The sequence below is a fragment of the Theropithecus gelada genome, chromosome 14 (genome assembly GCF_003255815.1).
Source record: "Theropithecus gelada isolate Dixy chromosome 14, Tgel_1.0, whole genome shotgun sequence".
NCBI lineage: Eukaryota > Metazoa > Chordata > Mammalia > Primates > Cercopithecidae > Theropithecus > Theropithecus gelada.
Window position 1 is genome coordinate 80,636,766 of NC_037682.1, and position 24,672 is coordinate 80,661,437.

At 35.6% G+C, this 24,672-nt stretch overlaps 1 protein-coding gene across 1 annotated transcript in view; it reads right to left on the reverse strand.

The window, feature by feature from the left end:
* The window catches only part of GRM5 (glutamate metabotropic receptor 5), a 516,353-nt gene that overhangs the window by 75,632 nt on the left and 416,049 nt on the right, over positions 1-24,672 (reverse strand). Inside the window, exon 4 of the mRNA XM_025356721.1 lies at positions 12,642-12,877. Coding sequence (XP_025212506.1) covers positions 12,642-12,877 — 236 coding nt within the window. The remainder of the gene's footprint in view (positions 1-12,641; positions 12,878-24,672) is intronic.

The window sequence follows — 24,672 nt, forward strand, 5'->3', positions numbered from 1 at the left end:
GTTCTTTTTTTTTTTTTTTGAGATGGAATCTCGCACTGTTGCCCAGGCTGGAGTGCAGTGGTGCGATCTCTGCTCACTGCAAGCTCCACCTGCCGGGTTCACGCCATTCTCCTGCCTCAGCCTCCTGAGTAGCTGGGACTACAGGTGCGTGCCACCATGCCCAGCTAATTTTTTTGTATTTTTCAACAAGCTTATCAGGTCTCAATTTGGTATGTCTTACGTATCTTTAACATACCTTGGGTTCAAGTTCTAGTGCCTTAGGAGTTTGTAGAAAATTGGTCTTTCTAAATTAAGGACTTGCTTCTGGGATCTCATTGAGTATTTTTTGACAGTGGATATTCATCATTGAAAACTGCCTGCACTAAACACTTACTTGAGTGGATAATTACAATCATTTCTTAAACTCTGGAATTTAAATAAGAAATATATAAAATTATTTCTCTCAGAACTTTCGTATCTGGGGCTTTGATATGGCTTTATATTCTATTTCCTTAATGCTGACTCCAGCATGGACAAACTTTTATTTTTTTGGCAATGAAACATATCAAAATATAAATAATTCAAGAATGGATATTAAGCCAATAATGTCACATGAAATTCTAATTAATTTTGTCTGATATGAAGACACAAATGGGCTTCTGATCGGGATATTTTACTACATGCACTAGTATCATGTGATCAATATTTTTCTTCAATGTCTGTTATTATTGTTCTAGTACAGTCTTTCCTAAAGTATGGTGCTAATCAGTGTTAAATAATAATGTGAGTTCAGAGTTCTGAGAGTAAAAACTCAAACTGTCCTTTTTCTGTTCTCTCACTTAACAACAGTCATCACAGAAGACTTCTGTGACCACGTGTGGAGTTTTCTCCATGCGTAAGCAAGCAATTAGTTCTGCAGCAAACACCAGATGAGTGTCCTCCAATGAAATTCTGATACTATCTACCTGGGGATGGCATCAGATCCCATAGGTTAATGGAGTAGCCTCCATTAACCTCACAAGACCACCCTCCCTCTTCCCACCAGTAATAAGTCTGGGCCTCCAGAAATTGTGACCAACTGGCTTGAAGGTAAAGTTCACATGACCTCTCGTTGGGTTCAGTTGATTTGCTAGAGTGGCTCACAAAACTCATAGAAACTTACATTTACCAGTTTATTATAAAAGATATTACAAAGATACATGTGAAGAGATGTATACAGTGAGGTATAGGGGAAGGGGTGTGGAGCTTCCATGCTCTCCCTGGGTGCATCATCCTCAGGAACCCCCATTAGTTCAGTTATTGGGAGTCTATCTGAACCCTCTCTCTTTGTAATTTACAGAGATGCCATTAATTGGGCATGACTGACAATACTGTAAAAATATGATTAGACAAAAAGTGTAGATTCTTCTTGGCTTCTCTGTTGGGGGTTCTTGCATTGCTCTAAAGGAATACTTGAGACTGGGAACTTAGTAAGAAAGAAAAGAAGTTTAATTGACTTACAGTTCTGCATGCTGTACAGGAAGTATAGTACAAACATGTGCTTCTGGGGAGGCCTCAGGAAACTTTTACTCATGGTGGAAGGTGAGGCAGGATCAGGCACATCACACGCCAGAGCAAGAGCAAGAGAGAGAGTGGAGGGTGGGACAAGTGCCACACTTTACAACAACTAGATGCTGTGAGAACTCACTCACTGTCATGAGAACAGCACGGAGGGAATGGTGCTAAATCATTCATTAGAAAATCTGATCACCTACCACCAAGCCCCACCTCCAACACTAGGGATTATAATTTGACATGAGATTTAGAGAGGACATACTACCAAAATATATTATTCTGCCCCTGGCCCCTCAAATCTCTTATTCTCACATTGCAAAACACAATCACTTCTTCTCAACAGTCCCCCAAAGTATTAACTAATTCCTGCATCAACTCAATCAACAGTCCCAAGTCCAGTATCTCATCTCAGAGAAGGCAAGTCACTTACACCTATAAACCTGTAAAATCAAGTTATTTACTCCCAAGATACAATGGGGGTTTAGGCATTGGGTAAACATTCCCATTCCAAAAGGGAGAAATTAGCCAAAAGAAAGGGGCTACAGGACCCATTCAAGTTTGAAACCCAGTAGGGGAGTTATTAAATCTTAAAGTTCTAAAATAATCTTCCTTGCCTCCATGTCCCACTTCCAGGGCATGTGGGTGCAAGGGGTGGGCTTCCCCAGCCTTGGGCAACTCTGCGCCTGTGACTTTGCAAGGTGCAATCCATGTGGCTACTCTCACGGGTTGGAGCTGAGTGCCTGTGACTTTTCCAAATGAAAGGTGCAAGTTGCCAGTGGATCTACCATTCTGGGATCTGGATGATGGTGGCCCCCTTCTCACAGTTGCACTAGGCAGTTCCCTGGTGGGGACTCTTTGTGGGGTCTCCAATCCCACATTTCCTCTCCACTCTGCCCCGGTAGTGGTTCTCTGTTGGGGCTCCAACCCTGCGCCAGCCTTCTGCTTTGGCACCCGGTTTGTCTCATATAGCTTCTGAAATCTAGGTAGAGGCTGTCAGGCATTCTTCACTCTTGTAGTCTGCGTGCCAGCGGGCTTAACACCATGTGGAAACCACCAAGGCTTATGACTTCCATTTCCAAAGTGGCAGCCCGAGATGTATGTGTTCTCCTTTGAGCCACAGCTAGAGTTTGAGTGGCCTGAATGTGGGTAATAATGTTTTGAGGCTGCACAGGGCAGCAGGGTCCTGGACTAGGCACACAAATGCATTCTTCCATGCTAGGCCTCTAGGCCTGCAATGGAAGCGGCTGCCACAAGAGCCTCTGAAATGCCTAAAAGGCCTTTCCCCCATTATCTTGGGTAGCACTTGGTTCCCTTTTAGTTAGGTAAATATCTCTAGCAAGTGGTTGTTTCACAGCCTGCTTCAATTTACCACCTGAAAAAGATCTCTTTCTCTGCAACATAGTCAGACTGCAATTTTTTCCAAAGTTTATGCTCTTCTTTTTTAAATATAAGTTCCAATTTTAGGTCATTTATTTGCTCTCACATCTGAGCAGAGACCGATAGAAGCAGTAAAGCTACATCTTGAACACTTGGCTGCTTAGAAATTTCCTCAGCAAGATACTGTAAATCATCACTCTTTAGTTCAAACTTCCACAGATCTCTAGGGCATGAATAAAATAAGCCAAGCTCTTTGCTAAGGCATGACAAGGATGACTTTTTCACGAGTTCCCAGTAAGTTCCTAATTTCCACCTAAGACTTTATCAGCCTGAATTTCACTGTCCATATCACTATCATCATTTTGGTCACTGACATTTAACTAGTCTCTAAGAAGTTCTAAACTTTCCCTTATCTTCCTGTCTTTTTCTGAGACCCCCAAACTCTTTTGACCTCTGCTCATTACCAAGTTCCAAATGTACTTCCGCATTTTAAGTTATCTTTATAGCAATGTCCCACTCCTTGATAACCAATTTCCTGTGTTAGGTCATTTTTACATTGCTATAAAGAAATACCTAAGACTGGGTACTTTATAAGAAAAAAATGTTTAATTGGCTCATGGTTCTGCAATCTGTGCAGGAAGCATAGCACTGGCACCTGCTGCTGGGGAGGTCTCAGGAAGCTTTTACTCATGGCAGAAGGCAGAGCGAGAGCAGGCATATCTTATGGCCAGAGCAGGAGAAAAAGATAGAGTAGGGTAGAGGTAAGGTGCCACGCTTTACAACAACTAGATCTGGTGAGAACTCACTCACTATTGCAAGAACAGCATCAAGGGGATGATGCTAAACTGTTCATGAGAACACATCCCCCACAATTTAATCACTTCTCATCAGACCACATCCAACACTGGGGATTACAATTAAAGATGATGTTTGAGCAGGAACAAATATCTAAACTATATCAGCCATTCCTTCCTCTAGGATATGGAATAGGATCCCTTTTGAAAAGAAGATCTTATGATCTACAATAAGATGAAGTAGGTCAGATAATTTCTTTATGACTTGCTCCAAGCTAGAAAGACAACGGAAGATTAGAGTATATTTTTAGTTTTGAGGTCTAACTCTGAGGCCTGCTTCTGAGGCCTAGAAGGCCCTAATATAATAACAAAAGTCTATAACAAGGGCTCTGGGGATTGTGAGCCAGAATCTGTGGACAAATAAACACACACACACACACATATTTTATATATATTATTATATATGTACATTATATATTGTATATTATATATAATATATATTGTTTGTAACATAATATATATAACTATATATATAACTATATAGATCTAATGTGTGTGTGTGCCTGCAGCCCACAAATTGGGGACTGCGGTCCTAGGTTCCCTAGCTTTTTAACACTATGAGAGATAAGGTAGCCTTTATCTAACAACATTTTTATATTTAGGTGTGTGTGTTTGTGTGTGTATGTATATGTATGTATATCACTGTTGTGATATTATATATATTTAATATAATTTCCTTTGTGACAAACTCTGCTGTGAAGAATTTATAATTTATAATTTATAATAAATGTTATCATTTTCCAACATGTTGATATACATTGTATCTCTAAAATATGAATAGGGGATAATCCCCAAAAATGTAACCACGGAATCCTTTTCTCACACTAGATTACTGCTCTCTCCAAATACAATCTTGAAAACGTTAATGTGGTGCAAGGATGAGGAATCTCAAATCTGGTGTTAGCTGTAGCAGTTGTTTAATTTAATTTTATTTGGCTCTTAAAGTACTATTCCTGTATTCTAGCTACTCTCTCCCAAGCACTTATTTTCTTTCAGTAGACTTTTTTATTTTCCCCAGTCATATTTTCAGTTTGAGAGATGCTCAAGTGTTCTGAGCTTTGGCTAAGCCATTAATGAACATTTCAAAGGGCATAAAAGATGGCAGAAGATAACATTCTGATGCATAAGGAAATATCCTCTAACTAACCCACTTCAAAAACTAGTGAGACATATTCATCAGAGAGATTGTAGACAACTCTAGATTGAGACTTACTTTAAGAGAAGAAGAAACACTTTTAAGATAGTGAGACCAACCTTTTTGAATATAAAAAACCCTTTGAATGTGAAAAAACTTGTGCACATTCTACAACTATTATTTGTACTTTTAGTACCTTTAATTTAGTGAACATATAATGGCCATAAAAAACTATGATTTCAGTAATTCTTAATTTATAATTTTGTAACTGCAACAGCTTGTACATACACACAAGAATATGCAAGGCATACTTCAGTCCATGAACAATGCTCAGTTATATGAGGATTTTGGACCCAGGCAAAGTATCTACAGTGACCCACACTTTGCACACAGTCCCTGCAGCCCACAAATTAGGGACTGTGGTCCTAGGTCCTCTAGCTTTTTAACACTATGAGAAATAAAGTAGCATTTATCTAACAACGTTTATAAAATGCTTGCCTCATATTCAAGGCATTGTGATAAGGGTTTGGAAAACAGAGATGATAAAGATAGCTCCTCTCCTTGAGACATTTATAATTTAACAGAGAAAGATGAATATAAAATGTTTGCATGCTGGTCTAACAATATGATAAATTCTACTTATTTGTTGATGTAATACAGCAAGAAAAACTTCTATTGACTATAGTTACTTCAGCCTCTGTGGATGGTATCATTTTTCTTTCTGCAGTAAATTACTTTCTGTGTGGCAAAGTAACTTTATCCCAAAGCAGTTTTGGGTTCAAAAGGTGAGCATCTCTGTCCAAGGGTAGAATTTTTGAAGAATACAAGGAAACAAAGAAACAGCTAAATAGCTCTACACATGAAGTGGAGAGAAACTTGTGTTGATGTGTAGAAATGCTGAGAAGAGATAAGGGAAAGATTACAGAGAAAAATAAGGGAGAGAATTAAGCACCATGGTGGCAAAAAGCTTGTAGGGGAGTGGGAGTGTGTATAGGAGAGCACTATGGGGAAACGTTACACGGAAAGAAATTTATTTTGGTCACTTTTATGGGGCAGTGGTTGTTAAGCTAAACACTACAGTAAACCATTAATGTAGAGAAGTTCAAAAACCACAATGGTACATCAATTATTAAGATAAACACACCCTGATAACCACCACTGAATCAATAAATGACATTGCTACAACCCAGAGAAACCTCATTGCCAATGTACTTTTACATTGCTCTAGAACCCATTCATTTAATCTTCATTTTATTAATAGTAGTTTGGTACACATATAGATGGTTGTGTGAGTAATTACTTGGGGGAACAAAAAACAGGGAAGTATATCTGTGCTCAGTGTCTGGGTTCCCTTGTAGCAAAAAGAAGACAAAAGGTAAATGAGGTGAAAATGAAAAAATTAAAGTTAAAGTAAGAACAGAAAACTGGAGTGATTAGAAACCATGAGAATGTAAATTCATTGGAACTGATAAATGTCTTGAAGTGGACTTTTCATTGAGCAAGATTTAGCATGTACAGAAGCACAGGAGCTTAACTGGGCATGCAGTTCTAAAATGAAAGATCACAATTGTGAAATGGCTGGAACACAGATTTCATGGGCTTAAGAAATAGAAGATGAGGCATAAAGAATATAAATGACCAATTTGAAGAGTTTTGACTGAGGCAGAGTTTGACTTCCTTTTGTTGACATTGGAGAACCAAGGACAATCTTGAAGAATGGAAGTAACATTGATGAGATTTGCTTTTTAGGTGAAGATCTTTGAAACTAATTTTTAGCATCAAATGGATAAGGGAAAAGGTGTTATCAAAAACATTAGATAGGGGGATTCTAATATTTAAGGTGAGGGATAATAAAATTATACTGAATACAGTAGTACAGAGACATGAATTCAGGGAACGGAAGTATAAAATGGTGAAACAGTAGAACAAACACTATTCTGTCACTGGTTGGCTGTGCAGATGGAAGCAGTGAGGACTACTCACTCCTGCACCTTGAGATACAGCATGGATGAGTATATCATGTACTTCAACTGGGGCTATAAAAAGGAGGAACCTAAAGTTTGAGGTGGTGGTTAGAGAAGTTATAATGAAATTAATTTTAGATGTTTAAGTTTGAGATGCTTTTAGGAAATTTAGGTGAGAATGTTGTCATAAGTGACACTTCTGGAAACTACTGGAGATGGCAGGGAGAAGTTACAGAAAAGACAATGAATGTAAGCAAGTAACAGTATGTCTATAAAGGAAATCATCCTTAAAAAATGGAATAGCATAGTTATTAAGAAACAGTTTTGACTTAATTCTTTGTAGCTTACTTTATTACTGTTCAATATATAATTAGAGAAAAATTATACTCTTAATACTTCTTACTTTTAATTTATTATTAAATTCAATTTATAATTTAAGATTTTCAGAATTGTGCAATTTAAATAAGACATACTGAAATCAGGCTCATTGTTAATAGTATATATTTCTGGACTCAATACCATGTAGTTAAAATATTTAAGGGCCATAGTAATATTTTGATTTAAGTTTTTAAATGTTCAGAAGGAAAACAAAAATTCACAAGGCTACAAACACTTTAGACGTTATAAGTGATGGGCTTTATTTATATAACAGCATTAGGATTTCAAGAGTAGCAATAACTAAGAATAAAGAGTAGAGGAAGAACTGGTGTTCAGTAGGATGGAGAAGGAAACAAATGAAAATTCCTTTATTGCATACTTGAAAAGGTGAAAGAAATGCAAAAGTCAAAAATCTTACAGGCACTGAAGATATATAGAAGCAATAAAGACAAAATGAAATAACACAAAGAGGAGAGCAGCAAAGAAGCAGGGTGTCATCAGCTTCCTTTGTTGCCTAGGATACTTGCAGGTTCTGACTGCAGAATTCAGTTTGAGGATCTCTCTTGGTTTAAATGAAGGAATGTTAATTTTCTAAGGTTGCCATTACAATAAACCACAAATTGGGTGGCTTAACACAGTAGAAATTTATTTTCTCCCAGTTCTAGAGGCTAGAAGTCTGAAATCAGGTATCAGCAATGACATACTCCCTCTGAGACTCTGGGTAGAATTCTTCCTAACTGCTGGTGATGACCATCAATCTTTGAGATTCCCTGGCTTACTCCCGCATCAATCCATGTCTGCCTGTGTCATCCCATGGTGTCCCTCTTGTGTTTCTCTCTGTCTCTATGTCTCTTCCCCTCTTTTTATAAAGACATCTATCATACTGAATTAGGGACGTACCCTACTACAGTATGACTTCATCCTTATTAGTTATACTTGCAATGAGTCTATTTCTAAAAGAAGATCATACTTTAAGGTTCTGGCAAAAGACATGAATTGAGGAAGGGGTAGCAAGTGGTAATTCAACCCAGTATAAGACACTCCTTAAAAAAAGAAGAACCAGTAATGCTTTTGGTTATTAAAATGACACTTTATAAATTCCAGGAGCCCTAAAAGCATGGTAACCATTTTCTCCCATGATTCACTTGCTGATTCTGGGGGCTACATGAGAGGCTGAAGATTTTCAAGAGGGAGATTTAAATCTCTCATTGTTTTGTAATATTTGCAAGAAAAGCTCACTTGAGGAATGGAGACTCCTCATACTTTAGTTGGTCTTTTCCTCAAGATATAGGCCAAATTTTCTTTCTGAATCATAGAAAAAAGAAAAGACTATACAGAGAATAAGTCATATGTGTGACATGGTCAAATGACTTAACAGAGGTGTAATTGGGTAGTAGGAGTGGAGAGAGAAATACAGCAGAGGGAATGTTTAAGGGGAAATTTTTCATCTGATGCAATTCTTTATTCTATAGGCTTAAGGAGCTCTGGAAACCCTAAGAAAGTAAATATACAAAGGAAATTACACCAAAGTTCATCATGTCATTAAAATATAAAATATATATAATATAATAAAAATAATATAATATATATTTTATATATGTTATATATTTTACTACATATTTATATATTTTATTATATATTATATACAATTATATAATTAATATATATTATATTATATAATATGATATATAATGTGTTACATATGTAACATATTACATATATATTATATATATATAATTTAAAAATTCTTGAATTTTATTTGCTATATTGCCACCAGGGGAAGCACATTAAGAATGATGGCTAACTTCTCTATGAAATCACAAAATCTGGAAGAAAATGAAATGACATTTTTAAAGAAAAACATAAGAACAAGCGAACAAAAGAAAACCTGCCAATATAAAATGCTACACTCAGTGAAAATAGTTTTTAAAAATAAAAGGTGAAATACAAATGTTCTAAGAAAAATATATGCTAATACAACTTCCTGGCAGTAAATCTGCATATACAAGAAATACCAAAGGAATTTCCTTGGGCTGAAAGAATTATAGATGGAAGCATGGAAGTACAAGAAGGGATGAAGAACAATTGCCTCAATAAATATAAAACTATTGATCATCTATGACTATAGTCATAACAGAGTCCTGTGGTATATAGAGTACATGTAAAAGTAAACTATATGGCAATTGCAAAAAAAAATCTGAAGGGGTATATAGATTTAAATATTTTCAAGCTTCTTGAATGTGATAAGAACCAACTTAGAATATTCTGTATTAAACTAAGGACTCATTTGGTAATTTCTATTGAAAACTACAAATAACTTATACAAAGAGATGAAAGAAAAATGTTAAGAGAAAGAGAATAACAAAAATTATTGATTAATACAAAACAAAGCAGAAAAGATGGAGGAATAAAGAACTAAATAATAAATTGGACAAAAAGAAAACAAGTAGTAAATGAGAGATATAGTAAGGTAATAAAAAAGCCAAACTTCCGTTTTGGCAATTTTACAATACATATAGCTGACAAAGGACTCATATCCATACTATATGAGGAATTCTTACAATAGATATTAAAAAGATAATAAACTCAAATAAATGTTCAAAAGTCTTGAACAGACACAAAAGAGGATACCAACTTTCCAAAAACATATGAAAAGAAGCTTAACTTTGAAATACATCAAGAAAAAGTCAATTGAAATCACCATATGATAGAACTACATACTCACAGATTGTCAAAAACACAAAAGAAAAAAACAGATATTAACAAGGGTGTGGAACAACTTAAACTCTCATACATGGTAGGAAGGAAATGTTCAATTGACATTGGATTACATAAGAAACTAGGGTCAAAAGTAGTGGGTAGTGAATATTTGAGTATCTTTTATTGCATTTCATAGTAAGACATATATAATTCTAAGAATTATTTTTCCTTGTATCTTTGATCTATATATTGACTATTATATAATGCAGATTTGATGGTTACTTTCAATCTGTTATATTTAATTTGTTTAGTCTATTGGCTAAACTCTAGATAAATCTGAGTTCAATTTTAAATTCTAATTCTTAATAGTTATATGACTGGAGGAACTTATTTTGTCTCTCTAAATCATGCCATGTCATCTTTAAAATGAGGATAATGTTATACATCCCTCATTAAGAACAATAACAGAGGTAGTACATATAAAGTGTCCATGCCTATGTACCAAATGACATCTGTTGTCAGATGAGATTCCAAGTGGGAGGACTAAGTGGTGCTTTCTATGACTGCAGTAAAGAACAGATTCTGAGCAGAGAGATCACACCAAGGTGCTCACATGAGAGACAGAGAGCTACAGCAGCAAGGTCAAGGGAGGATTTTACAGAATGGTTTCCATAGAAATGATATTTTCATGGAAATCAAAGTTTTCAAGACTATATTTAAGCAGAACTTCAAGCAAATAAAGAATCAGAGAAACAAATGACTATTTTCAAGAGGAGGCATTTCAGATTAAAAAAAAAAAAACAGTGGGGAAAAGAAGAAATTAATAAAGAAAGAGGGTGCAGGTCAACTGGAAAAATTCCCTTAAATATACTGGTTAGCGTTGTCACTAATTCCTACCAAAGAAGAACTAAAGATTAGATCATAGCTACTCCTTACCTTACAGAACTCCTCCAATGAAGCTACACATACTAATAAGTACACAAACATAGAATAGACCGTAGAAGGACATATGCTCCATCAAGAGAGGAAAGAAATCTGCTTTCTTCAGAAACTAGATAGAACTGTTGAAATATGAAATTAGCTACAAATTTGAAATTATGAGCCATAAGTGGCAATGCTTTTGTTTCTCACATATTTTTCCATAAAAAATGAAAACAAAGGAAATGAGTAAGCATTTGAGGATTTGGGGCAGAGTAAGAAGGATCTGAAGTGGGAGAGAAGCAAACGTATTCTCACGCTGTTGCAATGATTTCTGGATTTCATTGACCAGTGTATTATCCCACACTCCAGCATTCCTCCCTTCCCCTTCTACCCAAATAGGAACTGATATGGGATTGCTGGGTTCTTGTTTTATGAAGCAATTACATTTAAAAACAATCACAAGCCACCATTGGCTATCTCCATCATTTCCCAAAAGAACAAACTGATACCAGAAACATAGGATGAACATGACCTCAGAGGGAGAAAGCTTTATGAATAACTCACTACATTGTTTCTGTTTTTATCACTTTGTTGCTGGTGTGTCACAACCTCTCTGTGGGCTAGAATTGGGTAATGGACCAGGATTTCAAGCCCACTCCCTCACTGAATTCTGGTGTTCCAGCACCATGGATAAAGACACCTATACCACCAACTAACAAAAACATATCAGAGCAAGTATTTACTCTAGTAAGATTTTAGATAATTTATTACTATTTATATCATTCAAAAATCTGAACATGTTTCATGTTCAATTTGCATTTTCCTCCTATGCAAATGCATATAGGTTTCTTCTTACACAATGTAGGATAAGTCAGTTCCAAAAAAAAAAATCCTTTATCAAGTTTTACAAACGTTAACCTTTGCAGGCACAGATGTTTGATAGATAGATGATATAGATATAGATATAGATATAGATAGATGTAGTATATGCTGGCTCTACCTGGTTATTAGAATCGAGATTCTTTTTGGACATGTTACAAATAATATTAACCCACACCCTTACGTTAAACCCTTAGTTATCTTATCATTTATAATGTTCAATTGCAATTTTTGTTGGCATTACTATCTCCCTTCCAAGACAGTAAACATTTGAGGGCAGGAACTAGCTTTCTCCATCTTGATATCCTGACAACTAAAGCAAAATTTGGTCCATTCTTAGTCTCTTATAAGTATTTGTTGAATGTTTGAATGAATGGCTCTACTTAGGTTATGTTTCCTGAAACATCACAATTATATATAGCAAATCCATGGTACTATTTTATGGTTTTTGATGGAAGTAGTAACTCAATCTGTCCTTCAACACTCATTTATTCATTCTTTGTACATATATGAAACCGTTACTATCTGCTTCCACTGTGCTAACTACTCTGGATAAAAGAAATGAGCAGAATCTAGTCACTGTATTCAAGGATGTCAGAAATAGTTCCATTCTGGAGTTCATGTGATCTTTTTAGCACAATGTCTTATGGAAATACATTCAATTTTTTGAATGATACAAATATAAATGATCTAATCACATAAAATATCACTAAATACTTGCTCTGATACGTTTTTCCTAATGAGACTAAAACCCGTTTGTCACCGTAAGTGGTAATATCCACTCTACTTATGTAAGAGTCCTCCCCTCTAACAAATTACAGCCACTATCCCCATGACATGGTTTACTTAAATTGGAGCCTTAGCCTTATGCATTTTAAATGAAACAATAAATCTGCTTACTATCGCAAGTCTTGTTGTATTTGCTGTTCTCCTGTGGAAACCCTTCCAGTCGGCACTGAAAACGATGCTGCCAAAATTCTTGAAACCAAGGGTTTCGATGGTTTGTTTCTGGCCGGAGCTTCAGATAATAATCATCAAACCACTTGACATCGGGAGACTGGAGCTTGATTGTGATGCCACCAACAGCTTCTCGCTGATATCCATCTGTCACATCATACCTGTCAGCCCAGCCATCACTGTGGGGAAATAAAAAACCCCTCAGCTTAGAACAGATACCTCCTAAGAAAATGAATCAATTTGCTTTCCTTTTGACGAGATTAGTCATTAAATGGATACCTTAGGCCACATGATGGTCCAATATTACACCGAGGTGATTATTGATATAGCAGCTTGTTAGGATAAAAAGTGCAGTAACACCATGGAAACTTTGGGTCTAAGAGTGCTAAAAGGAACTAACTTCACTTACCTTAAACTGCAGAGAATAACCTGAAGATTCTGGCAGAATTTTACTGGTTGCAAAATATAGTATACACATGGAAGCTGCATAATATCATCATTCACATTTTTAATTGACGTTTAATAGCCAGGTCAAGTTAACTTTGAATACATTATTTTCTTTGGCTTTATAATAGTAATTATAATGATAATAAAATAAGAGTCAAAAATATCATCCAACATGTCTAATATTAATCATCCTGTGAGACAACATTTTTGTTTGAATTTTACAAGTGAATAATAGGTTTAAAAAACCGTTTGCTGATTATGGTTACTCTATTATATGTTGATTTGCCAAGCCTCAAACTGAAATCTTTGTAGTCCATAGTCCATACACTCTTTCCTATGGAATTTCTAAAATACATTAAAAATGTACATCTGAAATCACATTTTATATTAGAGTGCCCAAAAGAACTTCTGAACAGTGTGCCATCAAAAGTGGTGAAGGGATCATACTCCTCAACATAACTATCATTCTATGCACTGATCACTCAAAGTTATTTAGGAATTTTAAGATAAAAGGATTTGAAATCAGAGGGTCGTATTATAATGCTAGAGGAAAGTATAACAGAATAAGAAAAAAGTCTTCTACAATGATTTGGAAAATACATGAAATATAGTATTGGAAATAAAAACAAAAGGCATGAAAAGATGTTTGTATAAAATTTGGATACACCCTAGGGCATCTAAGGATGAAGGAAACTGACTTGTCCTTCTTCACTGCCACTGATCGGATATACACAGTTTGTGCTGTATGTCTGCTGGAATCCAGTGGTACTATCTTTCCCTGGAAGAAGTGCAAGTGCTCATTAAAGAAGTATGAGGAAAGGGACAATTTGACTAAATCACGAGTAATCTCAAAGAGAGAAGAGAAGGAATATAGAGAGATCTAAGGGGAAGAACAGACTAGAGCCTCCTAAATGCAAAGCAGGAAAAAGTGTTAGGAGGTGAGCTGGGGGTAGGGGCAGAGGGTACTAGGGAGAGGACGTGGGAAGAGATTTACACTACCAATCACTGCTTACCTCAGTGATATTCAAATATTTCCATTTAACAGAATGTTAATTTATTTTTACTTTCCTTTCATTGCATTTTTGCCCTTAACATTTTTTTTTACTATGCAGAAAGCGTGGTCCAATATTTTGCATAAAAAATCAGTGCCAAGAAAGTATTATGTAAGTAATTAATTTAAATTATACAGAAAGCATGTACTTTTTCCAGTATGCTCTGCTATACCAACTTTAATATAAATATTGATAATTGTGAGTTATTCCAAAGGTCATATATTACTCATTAAGATATCATAAGGACTTGAGGTGACTTGAGATATTAGCTAGGGCATCAGTGGGTGGAGAGAAGGGAAAAAACAAACAAAAAGAACACTTTTTTTTCTCTAAGTCCTCCTTGGCAAAAAGATATTTCATTAAAAATTACCTATAGTGAAATTTCAAAAACTTTTGTGGCAGATCAAGAAAAAAAAATAGTAATGTAGTATGTTTTGTCCCAGTGTTGAATTTGGTTACTTCACACATTATCTTCCCTCAAGTTTCCCATTTTCAGCTCCAGAAGATTTTATTTAAAGCTGACAAGTTGAAATGAAGTGGGCTTGTTTGCCTCATTTTCTCCTCTGTTTTGGAGGGTTTATTATATCACTGAGATGAGAGTGTGGGTCTCATTGACACTCAAGGAGCTGCATGGGCGTGTTGCAAATGGGACAGGAAGCTGTTTGTCAAGCAGAGCCCCATTCTCCAAGGAAGTGGGAATTTAAATTGCTCCTTTTGTTAACATTAGCTCGCTCTTATGTAACACTATGATTATGAATATTACATAAGAAATGTAAGATTATAATGGCTCCAATTTACCCTTCACAGTTCATTCATTGAATTTAACAGGGATTGTAAAAAAAGTTTGTCTTGATAAACTTTTTTGCAGGTGATATTTCCATAAAAGAAAACTGTCAGGATGAGAGTGATAGTTTACTCATTTCTCATCATGTACTTTCTCTTTTTTTTTTTTTTGAGGTATTTATCTTTTCTGTAAGTTTAATAATTTAGAAAACTATGATGTTTTATTATTAGTCTTCCAAGTTAGAGTTGTGAGTTTAAAATAATTTTTGTTTCAGATGTTGCCAATTAACAGCAAAATATAAATCATAAAGGAGATAGTATAGAAACAGAAAATCCCAATATCTATGTGACAAAACAGGGTCATGCTATTTAAAATTTTTGGATAATATCTGCTATGTTGATCCCCCAAAAAACAGTTTAACACTGGCTAAATTAGAGGGTGGTGTATTGACTTTAGCTTATTAAATATTAACATTTTTATATAAATATATCTTTAAGATTTGCATTAAGATGATAGGGCATCTCTAAGTATGATGCAATAAATTGAGCAGTAAAATGAAATGCAAAGGAAAAACCTTTCTACCACCTAAAGCTTTCTATTACTTTGATAGAGTGGACCTTCAATATTCTAGTACTGCTTTAATTCTTTGGGTGACATATATTTTACCAAAGCAAGAGAAAACAGAGGGATAAAGATAGGGAAGGAAACTAACATTTACTAAAAATCTACCACATTTAAGTCACTTTACTAGATTTATTATTTGTCCACCCATACAATTTCTCCCTCTTCTCACTGGTGGGCATTTTGTCCAACTCCTCATAATCCATTTTATTCTTTTCTTTCCAGTTGTTTGAATATACAGTTGGTCATCATTATTTACAGATTATGTATTTACAAATTTAACTGCTTGCTAAAGTTTATTTGCAATACCAGAATCAATATTGGTGTCATTTTTGCAGCCTTTCATGGGCATGCAGAGAGTGGCACACATTTGAGACTACTGAAGTGCACGTCCCCATCTGAGGTTGAAAAGGGTGACTCTCTGCTTTCTTGTTTCAGTTCTCATACTACAAACAAATGTCCTTTTCAGTATCTATTTAGTGCCATCTTTTGCAGGTTTGTATTATTTATTGGTGACTTTACTGTTTAACTTGGCCTCCAAGAATAAAGCCTGATGTGTTATCTAGTGTTTCTAAACATAAGATGGCTGTAATATACATAGAAAATACAGTCAGCCCTTCATAACTGTGGGTTCCATATTCACGGATTTCATCAATAATTAATTGAAAATATTTGGAATAATAAAAAAATACAAATAAAAAACAAGACAGTACAATGACTATTTATATAACATGTATGTTATATTAGGGATAATAATTAATCTAGAGATGATTTAAAGTATAATGGAGGATGTGTACAGGTTACAAGTAAAAACTAAGCTACCTGATACAAGAGACCTGAGCATCTTTAGATTTTGGTATTAGTGCGGTAAGGGGAGGAAGTGTCCTGGAACCAATGCTCTGCAAATATCAAGGGACTAGGGATAACTGTATATAGACAATACATATGTTAAAAAAGCTGCATGAATAAAGTGCTGCTACTGCAAGTTCAATGTTAGTGAGTCAACAATATATATTAAATAAGGTGTCTTTAAATAAGAACACACATAAAGCAAGGTTATGTTTTGACTAGTTGATGAACATGTTGTGACTAAAGACTCACAGCAACGTAAGCTTGTATTTCCTCTAGGAGTAATGGTCATTATTCACTAATTTACTGTTTGCTGCATGTTTATAGAACATTACTGTGAATAATAAAAATTGGCTGTAATTATATATAATCTTAATCTGGATTTTTTGTTAGTCAGGTTTGTAGCCTTTCTTTGGCTATGGAAGCAGAATAACTTGAACATTTAAAATAGAAAAAGCATTCTTAACTTACTTAGCTTGGCTTAACTAAAGGAGGATTCTTTGTACATATGTACTGGATTCTCAAAACACCTCACTAGCAGATACTTAGATCCTTTAAATATTCCCTGCAGACATCTTAAGGGCATGCTAACCTAGCAAGAATTTACTTTCACTTTTTTCCCAAGATTGCATTACCAAAAATATACTCTCTTTCTCTACAATCTACTCTTCTCCTTTCTCCTTTCAACCCTACTTCCTATGATTTCTCATAATGAGAAACTCATGAAAGCTTAATTTTTCTTCATTTTCAACAGACAGTTCTTGTTTAAAACAAAATTGACTCTTGAATTACCCTGCTATTTTTTTTCCCTAGGTCTCTATAACTGTCCTTCTTTTCTTCAACATTTATTAGATATCTACCCATCTTAGACTAAATTATTTTGTCACAATCAATAGTCCCAGTATATCACTGGTATAGAACAGAGGTTTATTTCAGCCTTTATATTCACTGCAGATGGCCTATAACTCTGTTCTATGTCATCTTCATTTTGAATTTCAAGTCTAAAAGAATAGTGTGTTTCTGGGACATACAAATCTTGTAGAGCAGGAGTCCCCAAACCCCAGGTTTCAGACCAGTACCTGTCCGTGACCTGTTAGGAACCTGGCTGCACAGTAGGAGGTGAGCCCTGGGTGAGTAAGCATTACCTCCTGAGCTCTGTCGCCTGTTAGATCTAATGCAGAGGCATTAGATTATCATAGGATGGTGAATCCTATAGCGAACTGTACATGTGAGTGAGCTAGGTTGTGCGCTCCTTATAAGATGGAACAGTTTCATCCATGAAACCAGTCCCTGGTGCCAAAAACGTTGGGGACTGCTGTTGTAGAAGGAAAAACAGATATGATAGGGGAATCATACAATGGTTCTTAAGATTCTGCTTAAAAGTGGCACATGTTATTTCTGCTCACGTTTCACTGACTGAACAAATCACATGGCTAAACCTGACCTGAATGGGACAGGCATCAATGGTTTTTCCTATGGAGAGGAGCAGTGAGTATTTTGAAGAAAATGCAACTGACAATTTCAACTATGTGTTGAAATTGTATTGAAACTGAGAAGAAACATGAGTTAAATAGGTTTTAGAGACTATGCTCCAGCAGTTCACAAGTCTAGTGGAGAGATGAGAAAGGAGGACAGACATAAATAAGTGACCACATATAAATGATTATTATGGGCATGTGCTAAATGCAGTGGGAGAGCAGATCAATAAATAATTGACCAACACTTCTTAGGGAGATAAGATTTGAACTAAGTTTGAAAAGTGTGGACAATAGAGCGATACCAGCATTTTGAAATATTGTTTTCTATATATTGAAAAAAAATTGTTAATCAAGGAATAGTGAATACAGAGCATTGCAGCTATGTAGCGTGCACAGGTCAGAGAAGTAATGAGAGGGTGAGCTGAAGAGAATCACTTGTGAATCTTCTTTTGTGCCATCCTAAAGATTTCCAACTTTGTCATGCAGGTAGTAGGGAGCCAGTGATGGCTTTTAAAGTGGGAAATGATACAAAGACATGATGAGAAGTATATGAACTCTGCTAAAAGCTTACATGACAGATCAGAGCTGTTGGAGATGAAGGTTAGGGAATCAAGTTAGAAAATATGTTGCAATGGTCAATGAAGCCAATGGAGAATTGAATTAAGGGAGTGGCAGTAAGAATGAAGAGCCCTATTTATAAGGAATCTTAAGGTAGAACCTCTGAACTTGTGGGGCATAGAAGGTAAAGGAGTATTTTAATGGTTTGTGGGAGGAGAATAACAACATTGCATGTAGCTCCATGTCCTAGGCTGGACAGTATGTGAAGAGAACAGGTTTTGTGTGAAAAAGGAAAAAAATGAATATGAGTTGGGATCTGTGATGTTCAGATTTATCTTTATATGATCTCTCACATTTCTGTTTCTCCTGGATTTCTACATATTATCTCCATATGCAACTGGTTGGAATGTTAAAAATGCAAGTTAACAATGTTCTTACCTGTGGTTCCAGTATGATATTAACCTACTCTTTTTTATTGTATGTATGTTTTTGCATGCAGTGCAATAGCTGTTGACACTCAAAAATATGAGAAACAATGGTAATTATACATCTGTAAAGATTTATACCTTATACCATTATATGCTTATACTAAAAGTATTTTAACTTTATAATTATTTCTATCATTCATTATATTAAATTTATGAAATATAAAGCAGACCAATAGTTCTAAAATAATTATGGTAGGATTTAACAACCAATAGGCTTAATATCACAATCTATTTTTGCTAGAGTGTGAAAGCTCTTGAGTTCTATATGCTAACAGGAATATGTAAAAATAAATCTTAGACAATTATGAAGAAAAAAGTCTAAGGATTATGGAATGTTAGGGCAGCAATGCTAAATAATTTAAAAATCTATCTCTGTTAATGAAATCTAAATCCATAAAATGCAGACAATACAATTTTTTCTTTCTTTCTTCATTTTCTATCAATATATAAGTTATTGCTATGGAAAACAGAAAAATACACGTAGCACTAAAAATTGCATTAAATGATCCTTTAATAACAGTCTCAATGTTTTACTCATTTCAATTTATTAATTCACTAAACATTTGAATGCCTCCTCTGTGCCAGACACTGGTAGGTTCCAGGCCATGCCCTCGAGGAGTGAACAGTCCATTAGGCATGACCTGCCTGAATGGGCATTGCCAGCTTCCAGTCCATTGCGTTTTTCTCATTTATCCTTCAAATTAAACATTCCCTTTCCTTTTTATTCAATCTTTCCATAAACAGTAGAAATCATTAGATTTCCAGTCACTGAATTATTTACTGAAAATTGCATTTCTGTCTTGCCTCCCTAAGATTATTCTCTGATCACCTCAATTAGTATTTTGGATATTTCCAAGTTCTTAATTCTTACATTTATAATCTCTTGATTTATTTATATGGAAGACTAATTATATACAATAGGTATAGATTTCACTAGTTGGACTCTCAAATGGCAACATGGTTATTTATTAACACTACAACTCCATGGAGATTTTAGGAAGGCATCCCATGGTGCTACCTGCCATAGGCAAACAACCTAAGTACATTCTGTACCCAAAGGAGCAATACCAGTCTAAAAATGTTGGAATCTGAATGAATATTCCTAGAAGTTAGTGGTCATTAAACTTGTGTCAGGAAATGTAACTATGTGTGGGGCATGCTAGGCCCACACAGTTATTCTTGCCCACTGAAATCATTAGTTATGTTTATCATGATGAAACTGGTACTGCTGAGACAAACCTCACATATCCTGTTCATCGGAGACATAGAACATTGATTCTTATTCCCTAGATATGTTATAGTTTCACATTCCTAAGCCTTTGAGTATGCTATTCCTTCTGCACAGAGTGTCATTCTTTTAACTCCTCACATGTTTTCTGATTTGATAAAATGTAATTCATCAAGCAGACAGATTTAGCTGGAATGCAACTTACCAAAAAGCTCCTCTGGGCTTAATGGTTCCTTCTGATCTGCTTCTAAAATACAGTGACATTCATTGCTTTATTCACTGAACAAGTATTGTGTAACTAATATTCTAAATGTGTGGATATAGTGGTGAACAAGGAAGGCAAGATTTCTGCTCTCATAGAGGTAACATGATGCTTTTAGTTTTGCAATTGTCATTGTATTAAAGATAGCTAAATTTATTTTTGCTTCCCCAAAGTAGACTATAAATTTTAGACTCTGCACATCTTTGTATCCTTAATGCTTATTATAATGCTCAGTACATACCAAATACTCAAGAAATGTTTAATATAACTTGTTTAAAAATTAGGTTTTAAAAGGAAAACTTCAAATAACACAGATTTCTTTTCAGATAACTACATCTACTCATTTGTTAATTGAGAAAACAACACTGTGAAATGTGCCTTATAAAATGACTCTGAAAGGCTGAGTTGATTCCCCCCTGCAGAATGGTCCTCTCCATTATCTACCTGATGTTATTAAGGTTAATGAGTGTATTCATTAGGCTGCATCTCAGTATTTTTTTTCAAAATCTGTTTGCAACCCACATAATTATTATGGAAACTGCTGTTCTACCCACATGTAATCATCATCCTGCCAAATCTCTTACCAATAGCATTTTAACAGATATTTTGGGATTTTTAAAAATTCTAATAGTGGGAGTCTACTGACTACTAGGCTGTTTTCGTATAATATTGCTCCCTGCACCCCAGGAAGAGCAGGAAGTCTCAAATCTCTATACACTAGTGAAAATCAAGGAAAAATATTGAGACTCTATTTCGTTTTATTTTATTTATTTATTAGGTACAATCTCACTGTGTTGCCCGGGACGGATTCAAACTCCTAGGTTCAAGCAGTCATCCCACCTCAGCCTCGGGAATAGCTAGGACTACAGGCCTTTGCCACTGTGCCTGGCTTTGAAATTTTAAGTTAAGGTTCTTATGAATATACCCCAGCCAACACTAATGAATTAATTCCAGAAAGAATCAAAATTTAGAATTGTTGAGAAAAAGATAATGTTATCAACTGAAAATCAACTTATTTCTGAGGTGTATAAATCTCAATATTTCTCATCTCAAAGGATTCATAGAAAGTAAGTAGAGGTAGATTGGAGGAGTGCTATCAGAACATTCAAAAGAAGGGAAAAAGTCAGGAACTTGAAATTTGTCAACTGTATACCATAAGGTAATTTTCATTGTATGGCTTTTTCTAAAGTTCTGCAGGCCTTAGAGATAATTATTAGCGCTAGTTTTTACATCTGAGGAAACTGAAGGATTAAATAACTTTATAACTAAGGAAATCTCAGATATTAAATAACCTACTCAAAACCCCACGGCAAATGTAAAGGAGATATAAACTCAGATCTTGCAAATTCCAAAATTCCAGCACATTTCATACTTCAGAAATCTGCTAAGTAATGACATACAGTAATGACAGCAGAGAACTGTGTCTTAATGAATTTTATTTAAGTGACTGACATGTATTGGAAAACAGGGATCAGATTGTAATCTGAAAATGTGTAGGTAAGATTCTAAAATGGCACCCAAGATCTCTGATCTTTGGGATATACACACCTGTCTTAGTTATTCAATCAAACACTCATCTGGATAAGTGCTTCTCTGGAAGGATTTTAAAGATGTATTTTAGGTTCCAAACAAGCTGACTTTAAAATAGGGATACTACCCTCTATGAATCTGATCTAACTAGGTGAGTCCTGAAAGGGACTGGTTATTTCTGATAACAAAGATTCAAATGAGAGGGACTTGACATGAGAGAGCTGGGGGAGAATCTCCATTGTTGGCTTTCCTGATGGAGGGAGCTACAGGGAAAGGAATGCAGGTGGCCTCTCAGAAATGAGTATGGCCTCCAGCAAACAACCAGCACCAGAATAAGACTCAAGCATACACCCACAGACCACTAAATTCAGCCAAAAACTTGAATGTGTTTGGAAGCAGATTCTTCCACAAAGCTTCCAAAAAGAAATGCAGTTCACCAATACCCTGATTACAGCCTGTTTGACCCTGAGCAGAGAACCCAGTTGCCATACACAGTCCCCTGACATCCAGAAAGTATGAAATAATACATGCAGTTTGCTTTAAGCTGCTAATTTTGTTGTAATTTGTTACACAACAATATAAAGTTAATACTCACTTCCCACCTCTATTCTGCATTTCTTCAGTCAGAAGGTCAATGCCTGTTAATATTTGAAGAGATAAAATCTTAGGTGGTCTGACCTAATTCTGGGTGTGGTCAGTATAGACTGACTTACAAAGACATGGGGATTATAGAAAATAACAGATAGTAAGAGAAATCTATTAGAATAGTTAGAATATCCATCCTGTCTTGATTTTGGTTCTAGGATGGCAGGCTTAATGTCCTCTGGTTTAATGTCTTGTGGCTCCAGGGATGCTTCCTCATCATACATATCCTTTAAAGAGGAGAAGCTGATAAACATATTTATAAATAGATTGATTACGTTGTGTGTTACCCAATCTTTTGTTTCTCTCATCATATTATAGCCAGTTGGAGAAATGCAAAAATTGAGGCTATTGTATAAAATGTGCAACAACTTAGTAAGCAAAATGATCCATTTCAACAGAGAAAACACTTTGAATGAGCTATTGTATCCACAGCTTTATATAACCTTTTCTGTTTTTTCATGAAGTTTCCTTTCTTAGGATGATCTTCCAGTTTTCATGGTATAAACCCATCTTCCACTGAATTTGACTAATTCCTTCTGTTAAGCTTGTAAACTTTCATCAGTGGGACTAGTGCTTAGAGTGCTTAGAGTTTTCTGTTACATGATTGTGCTAGGATAACACTCACATTTTTTTTTTTCCTTTTTTGAGACTAAGTCTTGCTCTGTCACCCAGGCTGGAGTGCAGTGGTGCAATCTCGGGTCACTGCAAGCTCCACCTCTTGAGTTCACGCCATTCTCCTGCCTCAGCCTCCTGAGTAGCTGGTACTACAGGTGCCTGCCACCACGCCCAGCTAATTTTTTGTATTTTTAGTAGCGACGGGGTTTCACCATGGTCTCGATCTCCTGACCTTGTGATCCGCCTGTCTCGGCCTCCCAAAGTGCTGGGATTATAGGTGTGAGCCACCACGCCCGGCCAACACTCACCTTTTCAAAAATATTTCTTCTCTTCTTAATTGCCTCTTTTATGAAGGCCAAACAGCCTTTGAGAGCATAATCAAGGTGATTGCACAGTGCTAAGTGCAATATTAAATCAGTAATTTTTTATTGAACACCTGTTAAATTCTAAGCAATAAGGCAGGCTTCAAGATGATATCAATGAATATAAATCTCACCTCCCAGTTTGTTTTATTTCCTTTTATATCATAACAGGTCACTAGGGACTTCATAATTTCAAATCTATATTTTCCTCATACTTTCCTCAAACTTCCTGCATTATTTAACATTACTGATTCATTTAGCAAAATCTAACAAGTAACGTTGCACTTGCTAAGTTCTGTATAGAGTGCTGCATATAAGGAATAAAGAGAAGAAAAATTATCATTCCCTTCAACCTTAGAGTCAGGCAAATGAAAAAAATTACTTGAATGATAACTATGCTAATGTATATAGTGTTTTTTCCTGCCAAGCATTGTCCTAAGCAATATATGCTCATGTTTATATTCTGCTAAGTATTATATATACAGTTGGCCCTCCATATCCCTGGGTTCCACATGTGTGGAATCAATCAACCCAGATTAAAAAAAAAAAAAATGGATGGTTGTATCTGTACTGAACATGTACAAACTATTCCTAAACAATAGAGTACAAAAATTATTCACATAGCATTTTCTTTTCTTATTTCTTTTTTTAAGATGGAATCTTGCTTTGTTGCCCAGGCTGGAATGCAATGGCATGATCTCGGCTCACTGCAACTTCCACCTCCCGGGTTCAAGCAATTCTCCTGCCTCAGCCTCCTCTGAAGCTGGGACTACAGGCGCACACCACTACACCCGGCTAATTTTTGTATTTTTATTTGTGACGGGGTTTCATCATGTTGGCCAGGCTGGTCTCGAACTCCTGACCTCAGGTGATCCACCTTCCTCGGCCTCCCAAAGTGCTGGGATTACAGGTGTGAGCCACAGTGTCCAGCCTCACATAGCATTTTCATTGTATTAGGTATTATAAGTAATGTAGGGATTATTTAAAGTATACAAGAGTATGTATGTAGGCTAAATGCAAATACTATATGATAATGATTTGAGCTATTAAAAAGT